The following is a 16,518-nucleotide window of genomic DNA, read 5'->3' on the forward strand; positions in this document are numbered from 1 at the left end:
GTGGATCTCCTGAAGATGTGAATGTGGGGTAGGAGAGGAAGGAGTCGTTGTGACAATGCCCTGACAACGGAAGGGCTGAGGCCATCAGCGCCCCACTCACGGGAGGCTGAGGTACGCTGGCGGAAGACACAGACTACACGTTTGAGGTGTGGGACATTCTGGGCTGTGGGGAGCGTGAGGGGCCACTCCGACTCAGGCCGTCTGGGGCTAGGGAGCGTGGTTTGGGTTGGAGACACCAACGGTGGCCTTGTCTTCAGAAAGGTGGCACTTAAGATCATGAGATGAGAGGACCCCGGACTGAGTCCAGGGCACTTGGACTTGAGTGTGGCAGAAGAGGAGGAACCTGCGAAGAAGCTGGAAAGGAGCCGGCGGTGAGGGAAGGGGAAGACCTGGGACATGGAGGGAAGAACGTGTTGGAGGTGGGAGAGACCGCGTTTCGGGGGCCATGGCAGGGCCATGGACTGGTGTACTGGGCAGGACCCCTAGGCGGGCCATCGTGGGAACCCTGGTGACCTGAACACAAATGGTTACAGCCGAGTGGAGGGAGCCACACGGACCCCACCTTTAGGACGTGTCCATGAGACACAAAGGCACGGAGTAGACACTCGTGGCGGGAGGTATGGCGTATACCGAAAACACATCAACTAGTTGCCCCACTTCCGTTTGCAGAAGCAAAGACCGAGCCTGGGGAGGGAGACTCGCCCCTCGGCAAGGAGCGCTGAAAACCAAAGATACATCTAATTCACTGGAGGAGACACATGGCCCGCCAGAGAAACGTACACGTGTATTAAATCGCTAAATTCTCCAAGAAACAGCATCCTACAGCTGACCCTTGAACAACACAGGTTTGAACCCCGTGGGACCGCTTACATATACATCTTTTCCGACACATACAGGACAGCGGTGTAAAATGTATTCTCTCTTCCTTGATGATTTTCTTAGCGTTTTCTTTTCTCTGGCTTACTTTATTGTAAGAATACAGCGTATAATACAAAATATGTATTAATCGCCTGTGTATGTGATCGGTAAGGCTTCCAGTCCACGGCAGGCAGGTTAAGTTCTGGGGGAGTCTGAAGTTATCCCTGAATTTCTGACTGCGTGGGGGTGTCAGCATCCCCAACTCTGGTGCTGTTCAAGGATCAACTATAGTTTTATATTCTTTTGATTTCACTTCCTGATATCTGAAATATTCTTTTTTATATTAACTCTAGTTTTCTAATATAATCAAGGAGATATAGCTACATAGATACACATGGATATACACACATGTATGTATATATACACATGTGTAGAGCCCTACACATATTTACATATCGGGGTCAGAATGCCTTTCAGTCTAATCTTGGTTCTTGGATTGTATCTGCTCTATTTGTGACACCTCTTGACAAACCTCAAGTTCAAAGTTGCTGTCAATGCCATCACGCATGAAAGGATTATCCTCTGCGATGACCTCCACAAATTTGGCTGGTGTCAATTCTTTATTTATCATTTTAAAGTCCTGTAAAAGAAACAACCGATTCAACTATAATTGCCTATAATTACAGATAGTTACATATTTAAAAAAAAGTTTTTTTAACGTTTATTTATTATTGAGAGACAGACAGAGAGAGAGACAGAGCATGAACGGGGAAGGGACAGAGAGAGGGAGACACGGACTCTGAAGCAGGCTCCAGGCTCTGAGCTGTCGGCACAGAGCCTGACGTGGGGCTCGAACACACAGACCGTGAGATCATGACCTGAGCCGAAGTCAGACCCTTAACTGACTGAGCCACCCAGGCACCCTGATAGTTACATATTTTTAATGTCAATTTATATCCATATAACATTTTAAGGAGGTGTTCTAGAAATGAGTATCTTTGAAACCGACCCTTTTGAAAAGCATTCTAGATTAACACTGATATTTACCTCTCTAGACCTACCCTAATCCCTCTGCAAGGAAAGTGTTTTTAGAAGCATAAACACGGGTGCCCAGGTAGCACAGTTGGTTAAGTGTTCGACTCTTGATCTTGAGTTCATGACCTCACTGTTTGAGGGATCAAACCCAGCACTGACAGCGCAGAGCCTGCTCAGGATTCTCTCTCTCCCTTTCTCTCTGTCCCTCCCCGACTTGCACTGTCTCTGTCTCTCTCAAAATAAATAAATAAACTTAAAAAAAAAAAAGCATAAACACAGGATGGAGGGTATGATGATCCGGACATGAGATATCAACCCAGCTACACAGGTGGGGAAATGCTGGACGGGGGACCGAGGAACCCAGGATGCCGTGGGCACTCAGGACGGAGACCCCTCTGGAAGTAACACTCCAGGTAGGGCTGAACGCACGAAGTCTCGCTGAAAGTCTAGGTGAAGACCCTATCTGCGTCAAAGCTGAAAACAGGTTTGCTTTCTGAGATACTGAACCAGAGAGCATTCAGCCCAGAAAACACCATTTTCACTAAGGTCAGTGCTGCTTTTCAGGATTAGGAGAACGTGCACCTCATAAGGGCTGGCTCCATGCTGGCCCTCCCTCCACTCCGTCCTAAGCACCATGCAAACCAGGTTCCACGTTTTTTGTTTTTTGTTTTTTTAATGTTTATTTATCTTTGAGAGAGAGAAACAGAGTGTGAGGGAGACACATACGCAAAAGCAGGCTCCAGGTTCTGAGCTGTCAGCACAGGGCCCCATGCGGGGCTTGAACTCATGAACCACGAGATCATGACCTAGGCTGAAGTCGGACGCTTAACAGACTGAGCCACCCAGGCGCCCCAAGGCTCCTAGGTTTTAATGGAAGGATCGTGCTGACACCACTGGTCCTTCTGAACATCGCTAAAAGGGAACATTCCTGAGGCAAGGTGACAGGAAGTACACAGAACCACCTGTGGCTTTTGTTCGGGCAAGAAAAAAACCCGAATCCATACAAGCCTCTAACTGTCCTGCTTTAGTGGAAATACGGGGAAAAGTAGAACAGGGTAATCAACTCTGATAGGATGCAGCCAGCCCGAAGCAGATGTGTGACCAATCCAGAGGGACAGCTGACCTCGTGTCTTCAGTAAAGGGCCATGAAGAAAGGGGGGAGTGAACGAACAGCTGGTACGACACCCGCCAAAGCTCACCTATTCCCAAAAGCTGTTTTCCTGTATTAGACACCAGGCTGCTGTCAGGTTTTTGTATACATACGACACCGTTAGACTTTTCCCTATTCCCTGTTAGTATTCGACCCTTCCCATTTTATCACTTAACTTCCCACAGGCGTGAATTCAAACAAAAACTACCAAAAGTTGGCATGAGAATACTGTTAAACTAGGTGTTCTCGCTAACTTTTAAACTAATAACTCCTTTAAGTTACTTTCTGATGAATAATAATTTTTGTCAATGACACTGGCGTCCCTCCCCACCCCGTCTTCTCTTACACGGCAAGGTCTGCGTTAGCAAAGACACTGTGGCCCCACCGCCTGGGTCCTTCCCTCACTGGGAAGGAAGCACGTGGAGCCAGTGTTCCCAGACCCCGGAATTACTCGCTTCTGCCCAAAGGGGCCCAGTAAACATTCGTTGGCTATGGAAACCCATCCTGGATCTCACGATGCGTGTGTCGTTTCTAGAACATGTTGCCTTTCTTTAATGAAAACCCAAATGCCTGTTAATATGAAACCAGTCTTGGGGCGCCTGCGTGGCTCAGTCAGTGGAGCGTCTGACTTCGGCTCAGCTCATGATCTCACGGTCCGTGAGTTCAAGCCCCGCGTCGGGCTCTGTGCTGACCGCTCAGAGCCTGGAGCCTGTTTCCGATTCTGTGTCTCCCTCTCTCTCTCTGCCCCTCCCCTGTTCATGCTCTGTCTCTCTCGGTCTCAAAAATAAATAAAAACGTTAAAAAAAATTAAAAAAATATATATATATGTGAAACCAGTCTCGGTCACGAGCACTTACTTTCAACATCCAGAGGAAGTGTCGCACCTTCATGGACGGCTCGTGGGGAGGAGCCGCGTGCGGTCTGCAGTAAACCGTGTAAATCTCCCAGCTCTTGTTGATGTGGCTGATGGAATAGAGCGTCCGCTGTTGCCCACTGAATAAATTGCCTAAAAACATAATGCAACGATAAACCGTCAAAAAAGGATTACACAGCTACATTTTGGAAAAAGAAGCGACGGTCAATATAAGGCTGCTGGTTTTGTATTTACCTTTTACGCGGCCGGCATTTGGGTGAATGTTCTCAGTCATCAGTTTGGTAAAACACAGAAAGAGTGACGGGCTTCTGTTTCTGACGAGAAAGATCTAGTCACCTCTCTGTCCAGCAGGTAGAACCTAATTCCTCTCTCCCTGAGTGTGGGGTGGATTTAGTCATTTGCTTCGAACCACGAAGGTACAGAAGGGGAGACACAGTAGGTTTATGGTAGAGCGTCGTGCCTCCCGCCACCGTCACTGAGTGATCGGGACTAACGTCACCAGTACCAAGACAGATCAATACCATGTCCCCCTGATGTGATGGGCTGCCAAGGGTATTTCACCTCTGCGCTGTTCTTGCCCCAAACCCAAGCAAGCCTCAGGGCAATGATGAAAAATATATCAGCAGACCAAAATCAAGGGACATTTTACAAGATAACTGACCAAGAGTTTTCCAAAGCTTCAAGGCCATAAAAGACAAAGTCTGACAAATTATCACAGGTTGTAGGGACCAAGGAGATAGGAGACAACTAAACGCAAGGAACATGGATCAGAAAAGGGACATTATTGGGAAAACCCGGGAAACCCTAATAATGTCCATGACTTAGTTAATGGTATTATACCAACGTTAATTTCTCAACGTCTTTTATTTATTTTTTTTGGGACAGAGACAGAGCATGAACGGGGGAGGGGCAGAGAGAGAGGGAGACACAGAATCGGAAACAGGCTCCAGGCTCCGAGCCATCAGCCCAGAGCCTGACGCGGGGCTCGAACTCACGGACCGCGAGATCGTGACCTGGCTGAAGTCGGACGCTTAACCGACTGCGCCACCCAGGCGCCCCTACCAACGTTAATTTCTTAACTTCCACAGGTGCATCGTGGTCGTGTACAATGTCATTGTTAAGGGTGTGTAGGAACTCAAGTACTAACATGGCAACACTCCTGGAAAACTTATTTCCAAATAAAAAAAGACAGGGGATCAATTTTTCTCTGACAGGGGATCAATCAATTTATTATTCCCCATCTGAGAAAGATGGGGAAATTCGGGCCTGAGGAAGGGCTAGTGTTGACTATTTCTGATCAAAACCCTGAGAGCAAGTTTCAACATTGAAACACGACTCACCTCGGAAGGGGCTTCAGAAGTGTAATCTGGCATCCGATGGTTTTGTGGTTAATATTTGTGAAACGCTTTTGTTTCTGGCCCTTCCCTTCGGGAGTATGTAAAAGTAGTAACACACGTCAAAGAAAAGTGGGCACCACTGCAGCTCAGGACTGATTAGGTCTCCCATGCCCTCTCCGAGCTTCAGAAGTGGTACTTACTGGAATTCTTTGTGATGGATGTGGTAAGCCAATTGCAGGAGGTAATTCAGAAATGTTCTCAAAAGTATTGTTGTAAATGGAGAATGAATTTCTTCAACCGGAATGTCATTATTGGCTACAATAAAGGAAATTGGAAAGGATGCCTAGCACTTTGTTTTTAATCGAGGTAGAACTGACGTATAACGTTGTATTAGTTTCCCGTGTACGACGCCATTCACTAGGTGCTGCAACATGACCGCCACAGTAAGACTGGTTGACACCCTTCGCCTACGTAGTTACAAAAATTTCTCCTTTATTCTGGCGGTGAGGACTTTTAAGATTGACCTTCTTAGCAACTTTTAAATAACCGTATTTTTAACTATAGTCACCATGCCGCACGTTACATCCCCATGACTTATTTTGTAGCTGGAAGTTTATACCTTTTGACCCCCTTCACCCATCTCTTCGATCCCTCCCCTCTGGCAACCACTACTCTGTTCTCTGTATCTGTGAGCTTGTTTCTGTGTTCTTTAATTTTTATTTAATTATTTTTAATATTTCATTATTTACTTTGAGAGAGCTTCAAGTGGAAGAGGAGCAGAGAGAGAGAGAGGGAGAGGGAGAATCCCAAGCCAGATCTGAGCTGTCCGCACAGAGCCCAAGGAACTCGGTCCCACGAACCATGAGATCATGACCTGACCCGGAATCAAGAGGTGGATGCTTAAACCACTGGGCCACCCAGGTGCCCCTTCTTTGTTTTTTTAGGTTTAACATACAAGCAAGATCCTATGCTATTTGTCTCTTATTTCACTTAGCATAACACCCTCAAGGTCCATCCGCGTTGGTTGCAAATGTCAAGACTGCATTCTTGACGCCTCGTATTTTCTAAAACCTTCTATTTTATTTGCTCCTGGTATACAAGTCAAAGAAGTGAGTGTGACAGAGTACCTTTTCTCGTAGTGAATACTACGAACAGCGTAAACACACCCACCTAAAACTTAAGTACCGCACGAAAGACCTAGTCACTTATCAGGAAAGTTGCAAGAGACCTTGTCCGAGTGTCTTTCGGAGTTTGGCGTGGTCGGAGCCACATTTGATTCTAATGGTGACTCTGACTCTAAATGGACTCAAAATCTGTGTCCGACACTTACATTTCAAGTAAATAAGTGTCAGTCCTGATATTTTGTTTTCCTAGTAGATAATTTGAGGTTGTCAAGGCCTGCTTCCCAGAATCCGGCTGAAAGGAACAGAACCTTCAAAGTTGTTAAATCTATTGCCATGAACTTTCTAATTTGAAATCAAGCCCAAGCCCACGTCCAGTGTTTTCTCGGCTACTGGCCCTCCCTGATCCTCTCTGCTTCAGACCTCACAATTTATTGGGTTGTTTTAACCCAATAGATATAGATCAGAGGCAGGCAAACTTTTCTGCCAAGAGCCACACGGTAAATATCTTTAGGTTTTGTGGGCCACAACCCCTCAGTTCTGACATGACAGAGCAAAAACAGCCACAGACAATGCATGAGGAAATGGACATGGCTGTGTTCCAATAAAACTTTATTTATAAGAACAGGCAGGGGGCTGGCCTTGGCTCACAGGCCCTGCTGTAGATGGTCTTTTACCGTTGCCATTATTTCACGAGAGTGTCTCAGGTACATTTTAAGCACCTTGAGAAGATGGTGTGTTGATTTCTGGAACGTCTCTCCCGGGATTTGCCTTTGTCACTCCCTCCACATTTCCTGACTGGTTTCACGGTGACATGTCACACCAATCTTTAACCCAAAAGACCTGAAGGACCGGGACACTCACCGCTTAATACCCTGTCCATATCAGCAAGAGTTATATTATGGTGATGAAATTTGCAATCTTTTAGAAACCTCCAGAAGTGAAGCTTTGTCATCAGAAAGGTGTTATCCAGAGAGCGATCACATCCTAGGCTGCTGTAGAAGCTATAGATTCTTCTTAATTCTGTAATATTTCTTAAGACAGCATATTCCACCTACAAAGAGAAAGCCATGCACGTCTTAATCTTACCTAATAAGAACAAAAGAGAGACAACACCTGCTTTATAAATTAAATGAGATAATACAAGTGAAGTAATAGCATTTACCATTGACCACTATGAGGGCTCAGCAAATGTTGTATTTTCCCTGCTCATCCCCAGGTCAATAAAATGCAATTTCTGAATAACATTAAAAAATGTGCTGTTATCAGGAGAGACCGGGTGGCTCAGTCAGTTAAGTGTCCAAGTCTTGGTTTTGGCTCAGGTCATGATCTCGTGGCTTTGGGTTCAAGCCCCATTGGCAATCTACGCTGGGCGGGGAGCCTAAGATTCTCTCCCTCCCTCTCCTTCCAACCCCTCTCCCCCGCTCACACTCTCTAAAATTAAGAAAAAAAAAAAACAAAAAAACTATAAGAAAACACTTTTGAAGGCATTTCTAAGAACCGAGTTACAGATTTTTTTCACTTTCTAGACCCTATATTTCTTTTGTAATTATGAGGTAAGATAGATTTTAAATCCATATTTTTTTCAATTAATGTTTACTTATTTTTGAGAGAGAGACAGAGACAGAGTATGAGCAAGGGAGGGGCAGAGAGAGAGAGGGAGATACAGAATCCAAAGCAGGCTCCAGGCTCTGAGCTGTCAGCACAGAACCTGATGTGGGGCTTGAACTCACAGATTGTGAGATCATGACCTGAGTTGAAGTCGGGAGCTTAAGTGACTAAGCCACCCAGGCAACCCCAAATCTGTAATTTTTAAAAGACCTACCTGTGTTGACATGGAAAGAACTCCAAAGTGGAAAGTGAATGATATGTACATAAAACACAAAAAAATAATATAAGAAAATCTCTCCTTTTTGGGTGTATCAATGGATGTTTATTCATCTAAAAATGATATTGTAGGAGAACATTGAATGGCTATTATTAAATACACATGAGCAGACATTATAGGAGCAGAATTCTCCCAATTCTAGTTATGTTTGCTCAGAACAAAACTGGAAAAGTGGTCACCACATTTGTCTGGGTGAAGATTCTGTTTTATTTTTTCTTATCTGCATTTTCTAAATTTTTTACAGGTGTTGTGTACCATTTTTGTAACTCGAGAAAGTCACAGAAGTTCTTGTTTTTGATGACAATCTGACAGCAGATGAAGCGAGTAATACCAGGAGACCGAATTACGACGCTGGCCGGGAGAAGAAAGGAGGATGGGAGTGGACAGTCACCACTTTGAGACCCACAGAACCGGGACCAGAGGAGGCCAGAACGAGGCAGGGCAAAGGGGCAAGGACGCCTTGCAATTTCGAGGCACCAGTGGTGCGCGTGTTGCAAACATCTTCATCCATGGTTTCACGGAAGACTCACACCAAGCCCCAGCCAAAGCAGGAATCACGATGCTAACGTGTCATTTGGTGGATGTGATTTTCCAGATGTTAATCAAATGAGGTCTGGGAACACAGAATTTTCTCTGGCTCTGTGGATTTCTAGAGTTGTAATGATTTCTAAGGGTTTCGAGTTCTTTTGAATCCCAGCAGCCCATAATGACGCACAGCAGAATTCATGTCCTGTGGAGTGGGGTGGCCACAGCCTTGGCCTTCAGACCAAGCTGGGGGTGAGGGTTAACTTTAGCCTTGTGGGCTCTGAGGCAGTAGTTAACTCGCTGAGTCCCTCTATCTGGCCTTCTGTTTTCTCACAAAGCCTGTTCGCTAAGTTTGCCGTGCAAATTAAATGGGACGGTACATGAAGCATCTATCAGGCCTGTAAAAGACACTTGACACAGGAGATCCACCGTCAGCTGTATGTTTCCAAGACTCTGGAGACTATCAATATTTAAGCCTAAAACGTAAATGCATAACAATACAAAAGGCTTTTACCTGCTTCTTTTCCTCTGCTTGGTGTTCCTTGGGGTACATATTCAGCAAAAAACTTAGATTCAGCTCAATGCTCGACCCTAACACAGAATTACTTTCACTGCCATCAAGCTTTCTGATAATTTCTAGCAAATAAAGGCAGACAGAGGGGATAATTGTGAAAACCAAGGTTAAAAATTTTCAATGTTATTTCAACTAGTAAATTAAAATGCTTTTGGGAAAAAATAAAATGATTTTGGAAGTTAAAAAAATTTTTTTCAATGTTATGTCAAAATGATTTTCCACCAGGGCACCTGGGTGCGTCAGTCAATTGAGCATCCAACTCTTGATTTCGGCTCAGGTCATGATCTCAGGGTCATGGGATCGAGCCCTGTGTCAGGCTCCACACTGAGTGTGGAGCCTGCTTAATATTCTCTCTCCTTCTGCCCCTCTCCCCTACTCACACATCTGCTCTCTCGAAAATTAAAAAAAAAAAAAAAAAAAAAGATTTTCCATCAAAGTAGGATACAAGAGTATTCAAAAAACCTATTAAGAAAACAGTTTTGGGGTGTCTGGGTGGCTCAGTCGGTTGAGCATCTGACTTCAGTTCAGGTCATGATCTCATGGTTCATGGGTTTGAGCCCCGTGTTAGGCTCTGTGCTGACAACTCAGAGCCTGGTGCCTGCTTGGGATTCTGTGTCTCCTCTCTCTGTCTCTCCCCTGCTCACACTCTGTCTCTCTCTGTCTCTCAAAAATAAATAAATGTAAAAAAAATACTTAAAAAAAATTTTTAACGTTTATTTATTTTTGAGACAGGGAGAGACAGCATGAAAGGGGGAGGGTCAGAGAGAGAGGGAGACACAGAATCCGAAGCAGGCTCCAGGCTCTGAGCTGTCAGCACAGAGCCTGACTCGGGGCTCAAACTCACGGACCGTGAGATCATGACCTGAGCTGAAGTCGGCCGCTTAACCAACTGAGCCACCCAGGCGCCCCCCAAAAAATTTTTTTAAAGAAAGCAGTTTCTCTCAGGAAACTTCTGTTTTCTTTCTTTTTTTTTTTTAATTTTTTTTTTAATATTTATTTAGTTTTTGAGACAGAGAGGGGCAGGGCAATGAACGGGGGAGGGGCAGAGAGAGAGGGAGACACAGAATCTGAAGGAGGCTCCAGGCTCTGAGCTGTCGGCACAGAGCCCAACACGGGGCTCAAACTCACGGACCGTGAGATCATGACCTGAGCTGAAGTCGGACGCTCAACCGACTGAGCCACCCAGGCGCCCCGAAACTTGTTTTCTAAAGTAGTGGGTGTATTTCGATGAGTGGATTCCGTAGATAATACAGGTTAATTTGTGTGCAGCTGACAGGAGAACACCCCTACCAGCACTGATGGAGGATCCCTGGCACCAGCTCTTGAAGGAAGATTCTGAAGACCCATCCAGGTGACTTAAGAACTCAGCTTCAAGATTTGGAAACTCCACTATGTGGTCGTTGGAAAATGGGCCATCATACACACGCCCATTCTTGAACGTTAATCGGCCCTGCAGACAGAGAGATTGACAGTTCAGGAAAACCACTGGTAATGTGCGTCTGTATCTTTTTCAAAGGTTTGGAGTTTTTTTGTTTGTTTTTAAGATATACCCTTAGCCCAGGGTGCCTGGATGGCCCAGTCAGCTTCTGACTTCAGCTCAGGTCATGATCTCGTGGTCTGTGGGTTCGAGCCCCACGTCAGGCTCTGTGTTGACAGCTCAGAGCCTGGAGCCTGCTTCGGATTCTGTGTCTCCCTTTCTCTCTGCCCCTCCCCCTCTCACACTCTCTCTTTCAAAAATAAATAAATATTAAAAAAACTTTTTTTTTAATATGTACTTAGCCCACATAGAATCAGGCTCCTAGAGTCTCACATTACTGTAAGTCCTCTCTCTTCCTTCTCTTCCTTTCCCATCTGTCCCACAAGCTCTCTCCAATTACCCCTAGGTCACAGAAGGTATCTTATCAAACCATGCTAGTGACCAGCAGAGTGCCTATCACCAAAGAGGGGCTCTCCTGGGATCTGTCCAACCCAGGCCAATAGTCAGTCTGATTGAGAGGTAAGCACATGACCCAAGTCAGCTCAACCAAACTAAAGACATCTGTGGAAAGCTTCCTGGGAAAGAGTTTCTTCTCTCCTTCTACTTAGTGTGTATGTGGATATGAAGACTGGAGCCACAGCAACTTATGGTCATGAGGGAGGGGCAGCATAAGAGTGAAGCTGACAGCATGGCAGGAGACGTCTCCTGGGGAGAGGAAGAACACCCTCAACATCGCTGAGTTGCTGGATCAAAGCAACCTTGCAACCCACTTCTTTTTTAAAAAAATATATTTATTTTGAAAGAGAGAGAGAGCGCGCATGAGCATGGGGGAGGGGGAGAGGGAGAGAGAGAATCCCAAGCAGGCTCCACACCATCAGCGCAGAGCCCGAGGTAGAGCTCAATGCCACGAACCGTGAGATCATGACCCGAGCCGAAACCAAGAGTCGGACGCTTAACTGACTGAGCCCCCCAGGTGCCCCCAAATCCACTCATTCCTTAACACTTACAGATTATTAAGCTAGATATTCCATTACTTGTGACCAAAACCACCCTCACACACACACATGTACATAACATAAACCAACTAAATAACTTCTAAACACACTTTTAGATATTGATGATATGTTGGAAATTATTTTAAAATTTGTATAGTTATCTTAATAAGACAGTAGGTTATCCTATGCAAAAATGGTTGATGCACTTTACCAGAGAATGACACTCCTTGTACTGTATTTTAGTTGCTTTACAAACTCTTTAAAATGTACTCTTCACACATCTGCACTCACCATGCCGTGTTTTTTATTGGAGACCCATTGTCCCTCATACATGGCTCCACTGGCATAGTAAAATTTTCCATGGCCATGACGATATCCATTTACAAACTCTCCTATGTATTCATTTCTCAAAGGGTACTGGGAGTTGGGGATTCTCTTTAGAAACCATGAATGTGTTCCAAAGCCATTCTGAAAAGAAAGCAAATTTCCATGAGGAATGCTCAAAATATTTTCTCTTTTTACCTGAATCCATTTAAAATTCAGATAATAGATCATAACAATAATTCATTTGAACGGACAAAGAATCCCCTGCCTCTGTCACCCACCATCTATTTTTGGTCCCTTTGAATCTGACTCCTTTAGGTACCTCATATAAGTGGAATTATATAGTATTTGTCCTTTTGCAACTGGCTTATTTCACTTAAGCATAATGTCTTCAAGTTTCATCCATCTAATAGTATGCATCAGAATGTCCTTCTTTTAAAAAATTTTTTTAATTTGCATTTATTTCTTTTTGAGAGACAGAGTGCGAGCAGGGGAGGGGCAGAGAGAGAAGGAGACACAGAATCCGAAGCAGGCTCCAGGCTCCGAGCTGTCAGCACAGAGCCCGACGTAGGGCTCGAACCCGCGAACAGCGAGATCATGACCTGAGCCGAAGTCAGACGCTTAACCGACTGAGCCACCCAGGCACCTCACAGAATGTCCTGCCTTTTAAAGACTAAATTATATTCCATTGTATGTTTATATCATCATCCATTTGTTTATTCATTCATCCCATTGTGTCTGTTGAAGACATTATGCTAAGTGATATAAGCCAGTGGTGGGGGTGGGGGAAGGGGTTACGGGGAGTGAGTGTTTAATGGGGACAGAGTCTCAGTTTGGGAAGATGAAGAGTTCTGGAGATGGATGGAGGTGATTCACAACAGTGTGAATGTGCTTAATGCCCCTGAATTGGACACTTAAGAATGGTGAAGATGGTAAATTTTGTGTTCTGTGTGTTTTACCACAATTAAAAACTAAAAAGAAACCTGGGGTAGCTTTATTGCTATCAGAAAAGACTTCAGAGGAATAGAAATTATCAGGGCTAAAGAGGGACATTACAAATGATAAAAAGGGTCAACTCACCAAGAAGACATAACAATCCTACATGTAACAACAGAGCCTTAAAATATATAAAACAAAAATTGATAGATTTGGAAGAAATAGACAAATCTACAATTATATTTGGACACTTCAACACTCTCCTCTGAGAAATGGGTAGAAAAAGTAGACAGAAAAGAGTAATGTGCTATAGAAGAAATGTGATAAAGAACAACACTACCAACCAACTTGATCTAATTGGCATCCACAGAATACTCCATTCAACAAAAGCAGAAATGCACATAACATTCACTGAAAAAGACCATATTCTGGGCCATAAAATAAACCACAACGTATTTAAAAGAAATGTAATAAGTGTGTAAAGAACACAAAGTATGTTCTCTGATCACAATGGAATTAAACAAAAAATCAACAACAGAAAGAAATCTGGAAAAAGTCTCCAAACATTTGGAAATTAAGCAATATACATCAAAATAATTTATATTCAAAAGAGGAAGTCATAGGGAAATTAGAAAATATTTGAACTGAACAAAAGTTAAAAGCATATCAGAATTAATGGAATACAGATAAAGCAGTGTTAGGAGAAAAAATTTTAGTATTAAATGTTTGTATTAGAAAAGAAGAAATGTCTCAAATCAATAAAACTTCCATACTACAACTCAAGGAGAAGAGCATAGTAAACCTGAAGCACGTAGAAGGAAAATAATAACAAAGAGCAGGTATCAAATTAAAAACTCAAAACCATCAAGAGAAAATAAATAGCACTAAAACTGGCTCTTACAGAATTTTCATGACATGGCTACATCTCTAGCCAGGACTGAAGAAAAAAGAGAAAACACAAAGTACTGATACCAGAAGAAACAGGGAACCACTATAGATCTCCTATAATATGGATTAAAAGAATAACAAGAGAATATTATGCACAGCCATATGCTAATAAATTTCTATGAAATGGACAAATTCCTTCAATAACACAAACTTCCAAAATTTACTCAAGAAGAAACAGATAACCTGAATAGTGCATTATCTATTTTTTAAGTGTTATTTTATAGTTAATATAGAGTTAACTTATTGTTACTCTTGTCACAAAGATAGCTCCAGTCCCAGAAATCTTCACTGGCATCTTCAGGTAAATGGCTCCAGAAGAGAGAATACCAATTCTACAAACTCAGGAAATTAAAGAGAACACTTTCCAACTCATTTTATGTGGCAACATTACCCTGGTTACTAAAATCTGGCAAAGATATTAAAGGGAAAGAATACTAAAGATCAAAATCTCTCATGATCATAGACGCAAAAATTTTCAACAAAGTATTAGGACATTGAATCTAGCAACATATAAAAAGGATAATATAATCATGGTCACGTCAGGGTGATATCACTGGAATACAAGGTTCATTCAACATCTGAAAATCAATCAATGTATTGAAAGTGAGGGGATGGAGAAACATCTATCACGCAAATTGATGGCAAAAGAAAGCCAGAGTAACAATACTTACATCAGATAAAATAGACTTAAAAAAAAAAGACTGTGGGGGCACCTGGGTGGCTTAGTCGGTTAAGCATCTGACTTCTGCTCAGGTCATGATCTCACAGCTTGTGAGTCTGAGCCCCACATCAGGCTCTGTGCTGACAGCTTAGGACATGGAGCCTTCTTTGGATTCTGTGTCTCCCTCTCTCTCTGCCCCTTCCCTGCTCTCTCTCTCTCTCAAAAATACAAACACTTAAAAAAATAAAAATAAAACAAAGACTGTAGCAAAAGACAAAGGAGGACACTGTATCATCATAAAGAGGACAATCCAACAAGATCTAACAATTGTAAATATTTATGCACCCAACATGAAAACACCCAAATACATAAAACAGTTAATAACAAACATAAAGGAACTAATTGATAATAATACAATAGCAAGGGACTTTAACACCCCACTGACATCAATGGACAGATCATCTAAACAGAATCAACAAGGAAATAATGGCTTTGAATGACATGCTGAACAAGATGGACTTAACAGATACATTCAGAATATTCCATTCTAAAACAGTAGAATACTCATTTGAGTGCACATGGAACATTCTCCAGAATGGATCATGTATTAACCCACAAAACAAACCTCAACAAATTCAAGAAGATTGAAATCATACCATGCATATGACCACAATGTTATGAAACTAGAAGTCAACCCCAAGAAAAAAATTTGGAAAGACCACAAATACATGGAAGTTAAAGAACATCCTACTGAAGCATGAATGGGTTAACCAGTAACTCAAAGAAGAAATTAAAAAGTACATGGAAATAAATGAAAATGAAAACACGATGGCTCAAAACCTTTGGGATGCAGCAAAAGCAGACCTAAGAAGAAAGTATACAGCAATATAGGCCTACCTCAAGAAGCCAGAAAAATCTCAAATAAACAACCTAAATTTGCACCTAAAGGAGCTAGAAAAAGAACAACAGACAAAACTTAAAAACAGCAGAAGGAAGGAAATGATAAAGGTTAGAGCAAAAGTAAATTATATAGAAACTAAAAATAATAATAGAACAGATCAATGAAACCAGGAGCTAGTTCTTTGAAAAACAATCAACAAAATTGATAAACTTCCAGCCAGAATTACCAAGAAAAAAAGAGAAAAGCCTCAAACAAATAAAATCACAAATGAGAGAGGAGAAATAACAACCAACACCTCAAAAATATGAACAATCCTAAGAGAATGTTATGAAAAACTATAGGCTAACGAAGTGGAACAACCTGGAAGAAATGGATACATTCCTAGAAACATATAAACTATCAAAACCAAAATAGGAGGAAATAGAACATTTGAATAGACCAATAACCAGCAAAGAAATTGACTCAGTAATAATAATAATAAAAAAAAACAACCTCCCAACAAACAGAAGTCCAGGACCAGATTCTACCAAACATTTAAAGAAGAGTTAATGCCTATTCTTCTTAAACTATTCCAAAACATAGAAAAGGAAAACTTCCAAATTAATTCTATGAGGCCAGTATTACCCTAATACCAAAACCAGATAAAACATCCACTAACAAAGAGAACCAGAGGGGTGCCTGGGTGGCTCAGTCAGTTGCATCTGGCTCCTGATTTCGGCTCAGGTCACGATCCCAGGGTAGTGGGATTGAGGTCCGTACTGGGCTCCATTCTTAGCATGGAACCTGCTTAAGATTCATTCATTCATATTCATATTCTCTCTCTGTCTCTCTTTCTCTCTCTCTCCCCCTCTGCCCATCCCCTCCCCCTCTAAAATAAAAAATAAAAGTTAAAAAAAAGAGAGAACCACAGGCCA

General features: G+C 42.7%; 1 protein-coding gene across 4 annotated transcripts in view; it reads right to left on the reverse strand.

Annotated features, from left to right (window-relative positions):
* LOC125928281 (radial spoke head 10 homolog B-like) overlaps window positions 1–16,518 on the reverse strand; it is a 60,518-nt gene that overhangs the window by 25,284 nt on the left and 18,716 nt on the right. For 3 of the 4 annotated variants that reach the window (XM_049638911.1, XM_049638913.1, XM_049638914.1), the window contains 8 exons: window positions 12,126–12,302; window positions 10,653–10,812; window positions 9,303–9,424; window positions 7,240–7,429; window positions 5,455–5,569; window positions 4,152–4,231; window positions 3,901–4,049; window positions 1,391–1,498 (listed from right to left, as the gene is read on the reverse strand). In XM_049638911.1, the coding sequence (XP_049494868.1) occupies window positions 1,391–1,498; window positions 3,901–4,049; window positions 4,152–4,231; window positions 5,455–5,569; window positions 7,240–7,429; window positions 9,303–9,424; window positions 10,653–10,812; window positions 12,126–12,302 (1,101 nt within the window). The remainder of the gene's footprint in view (window positions 1–1,390; window positions 1,499–3,900; window positions 4,050–4,151; window positions 4,232–5,454; window positions 5,570–7,239; window positions 7,430–9,302; window positions 9,425–10,652; window positions 10,813–12,125; window positions 12,303–16,518) is intronic. The other variant, XM_049638912.1, reaches the window with a different exon arrangement.

Source organism: Panthera uncia, chromosome E3, assembly GCF_023721935.1.
Source record: "Panthera uncia isolate 11264 chromosome E3, Puncia_PCG_1.0, whole genome shotgun sequence".
NCBI classification, from domain to species: Eukaryota; Metazoa; Chordata; class Mammalia; order Carnivora; family Felidae; genus Panthera; species Panthera uncia.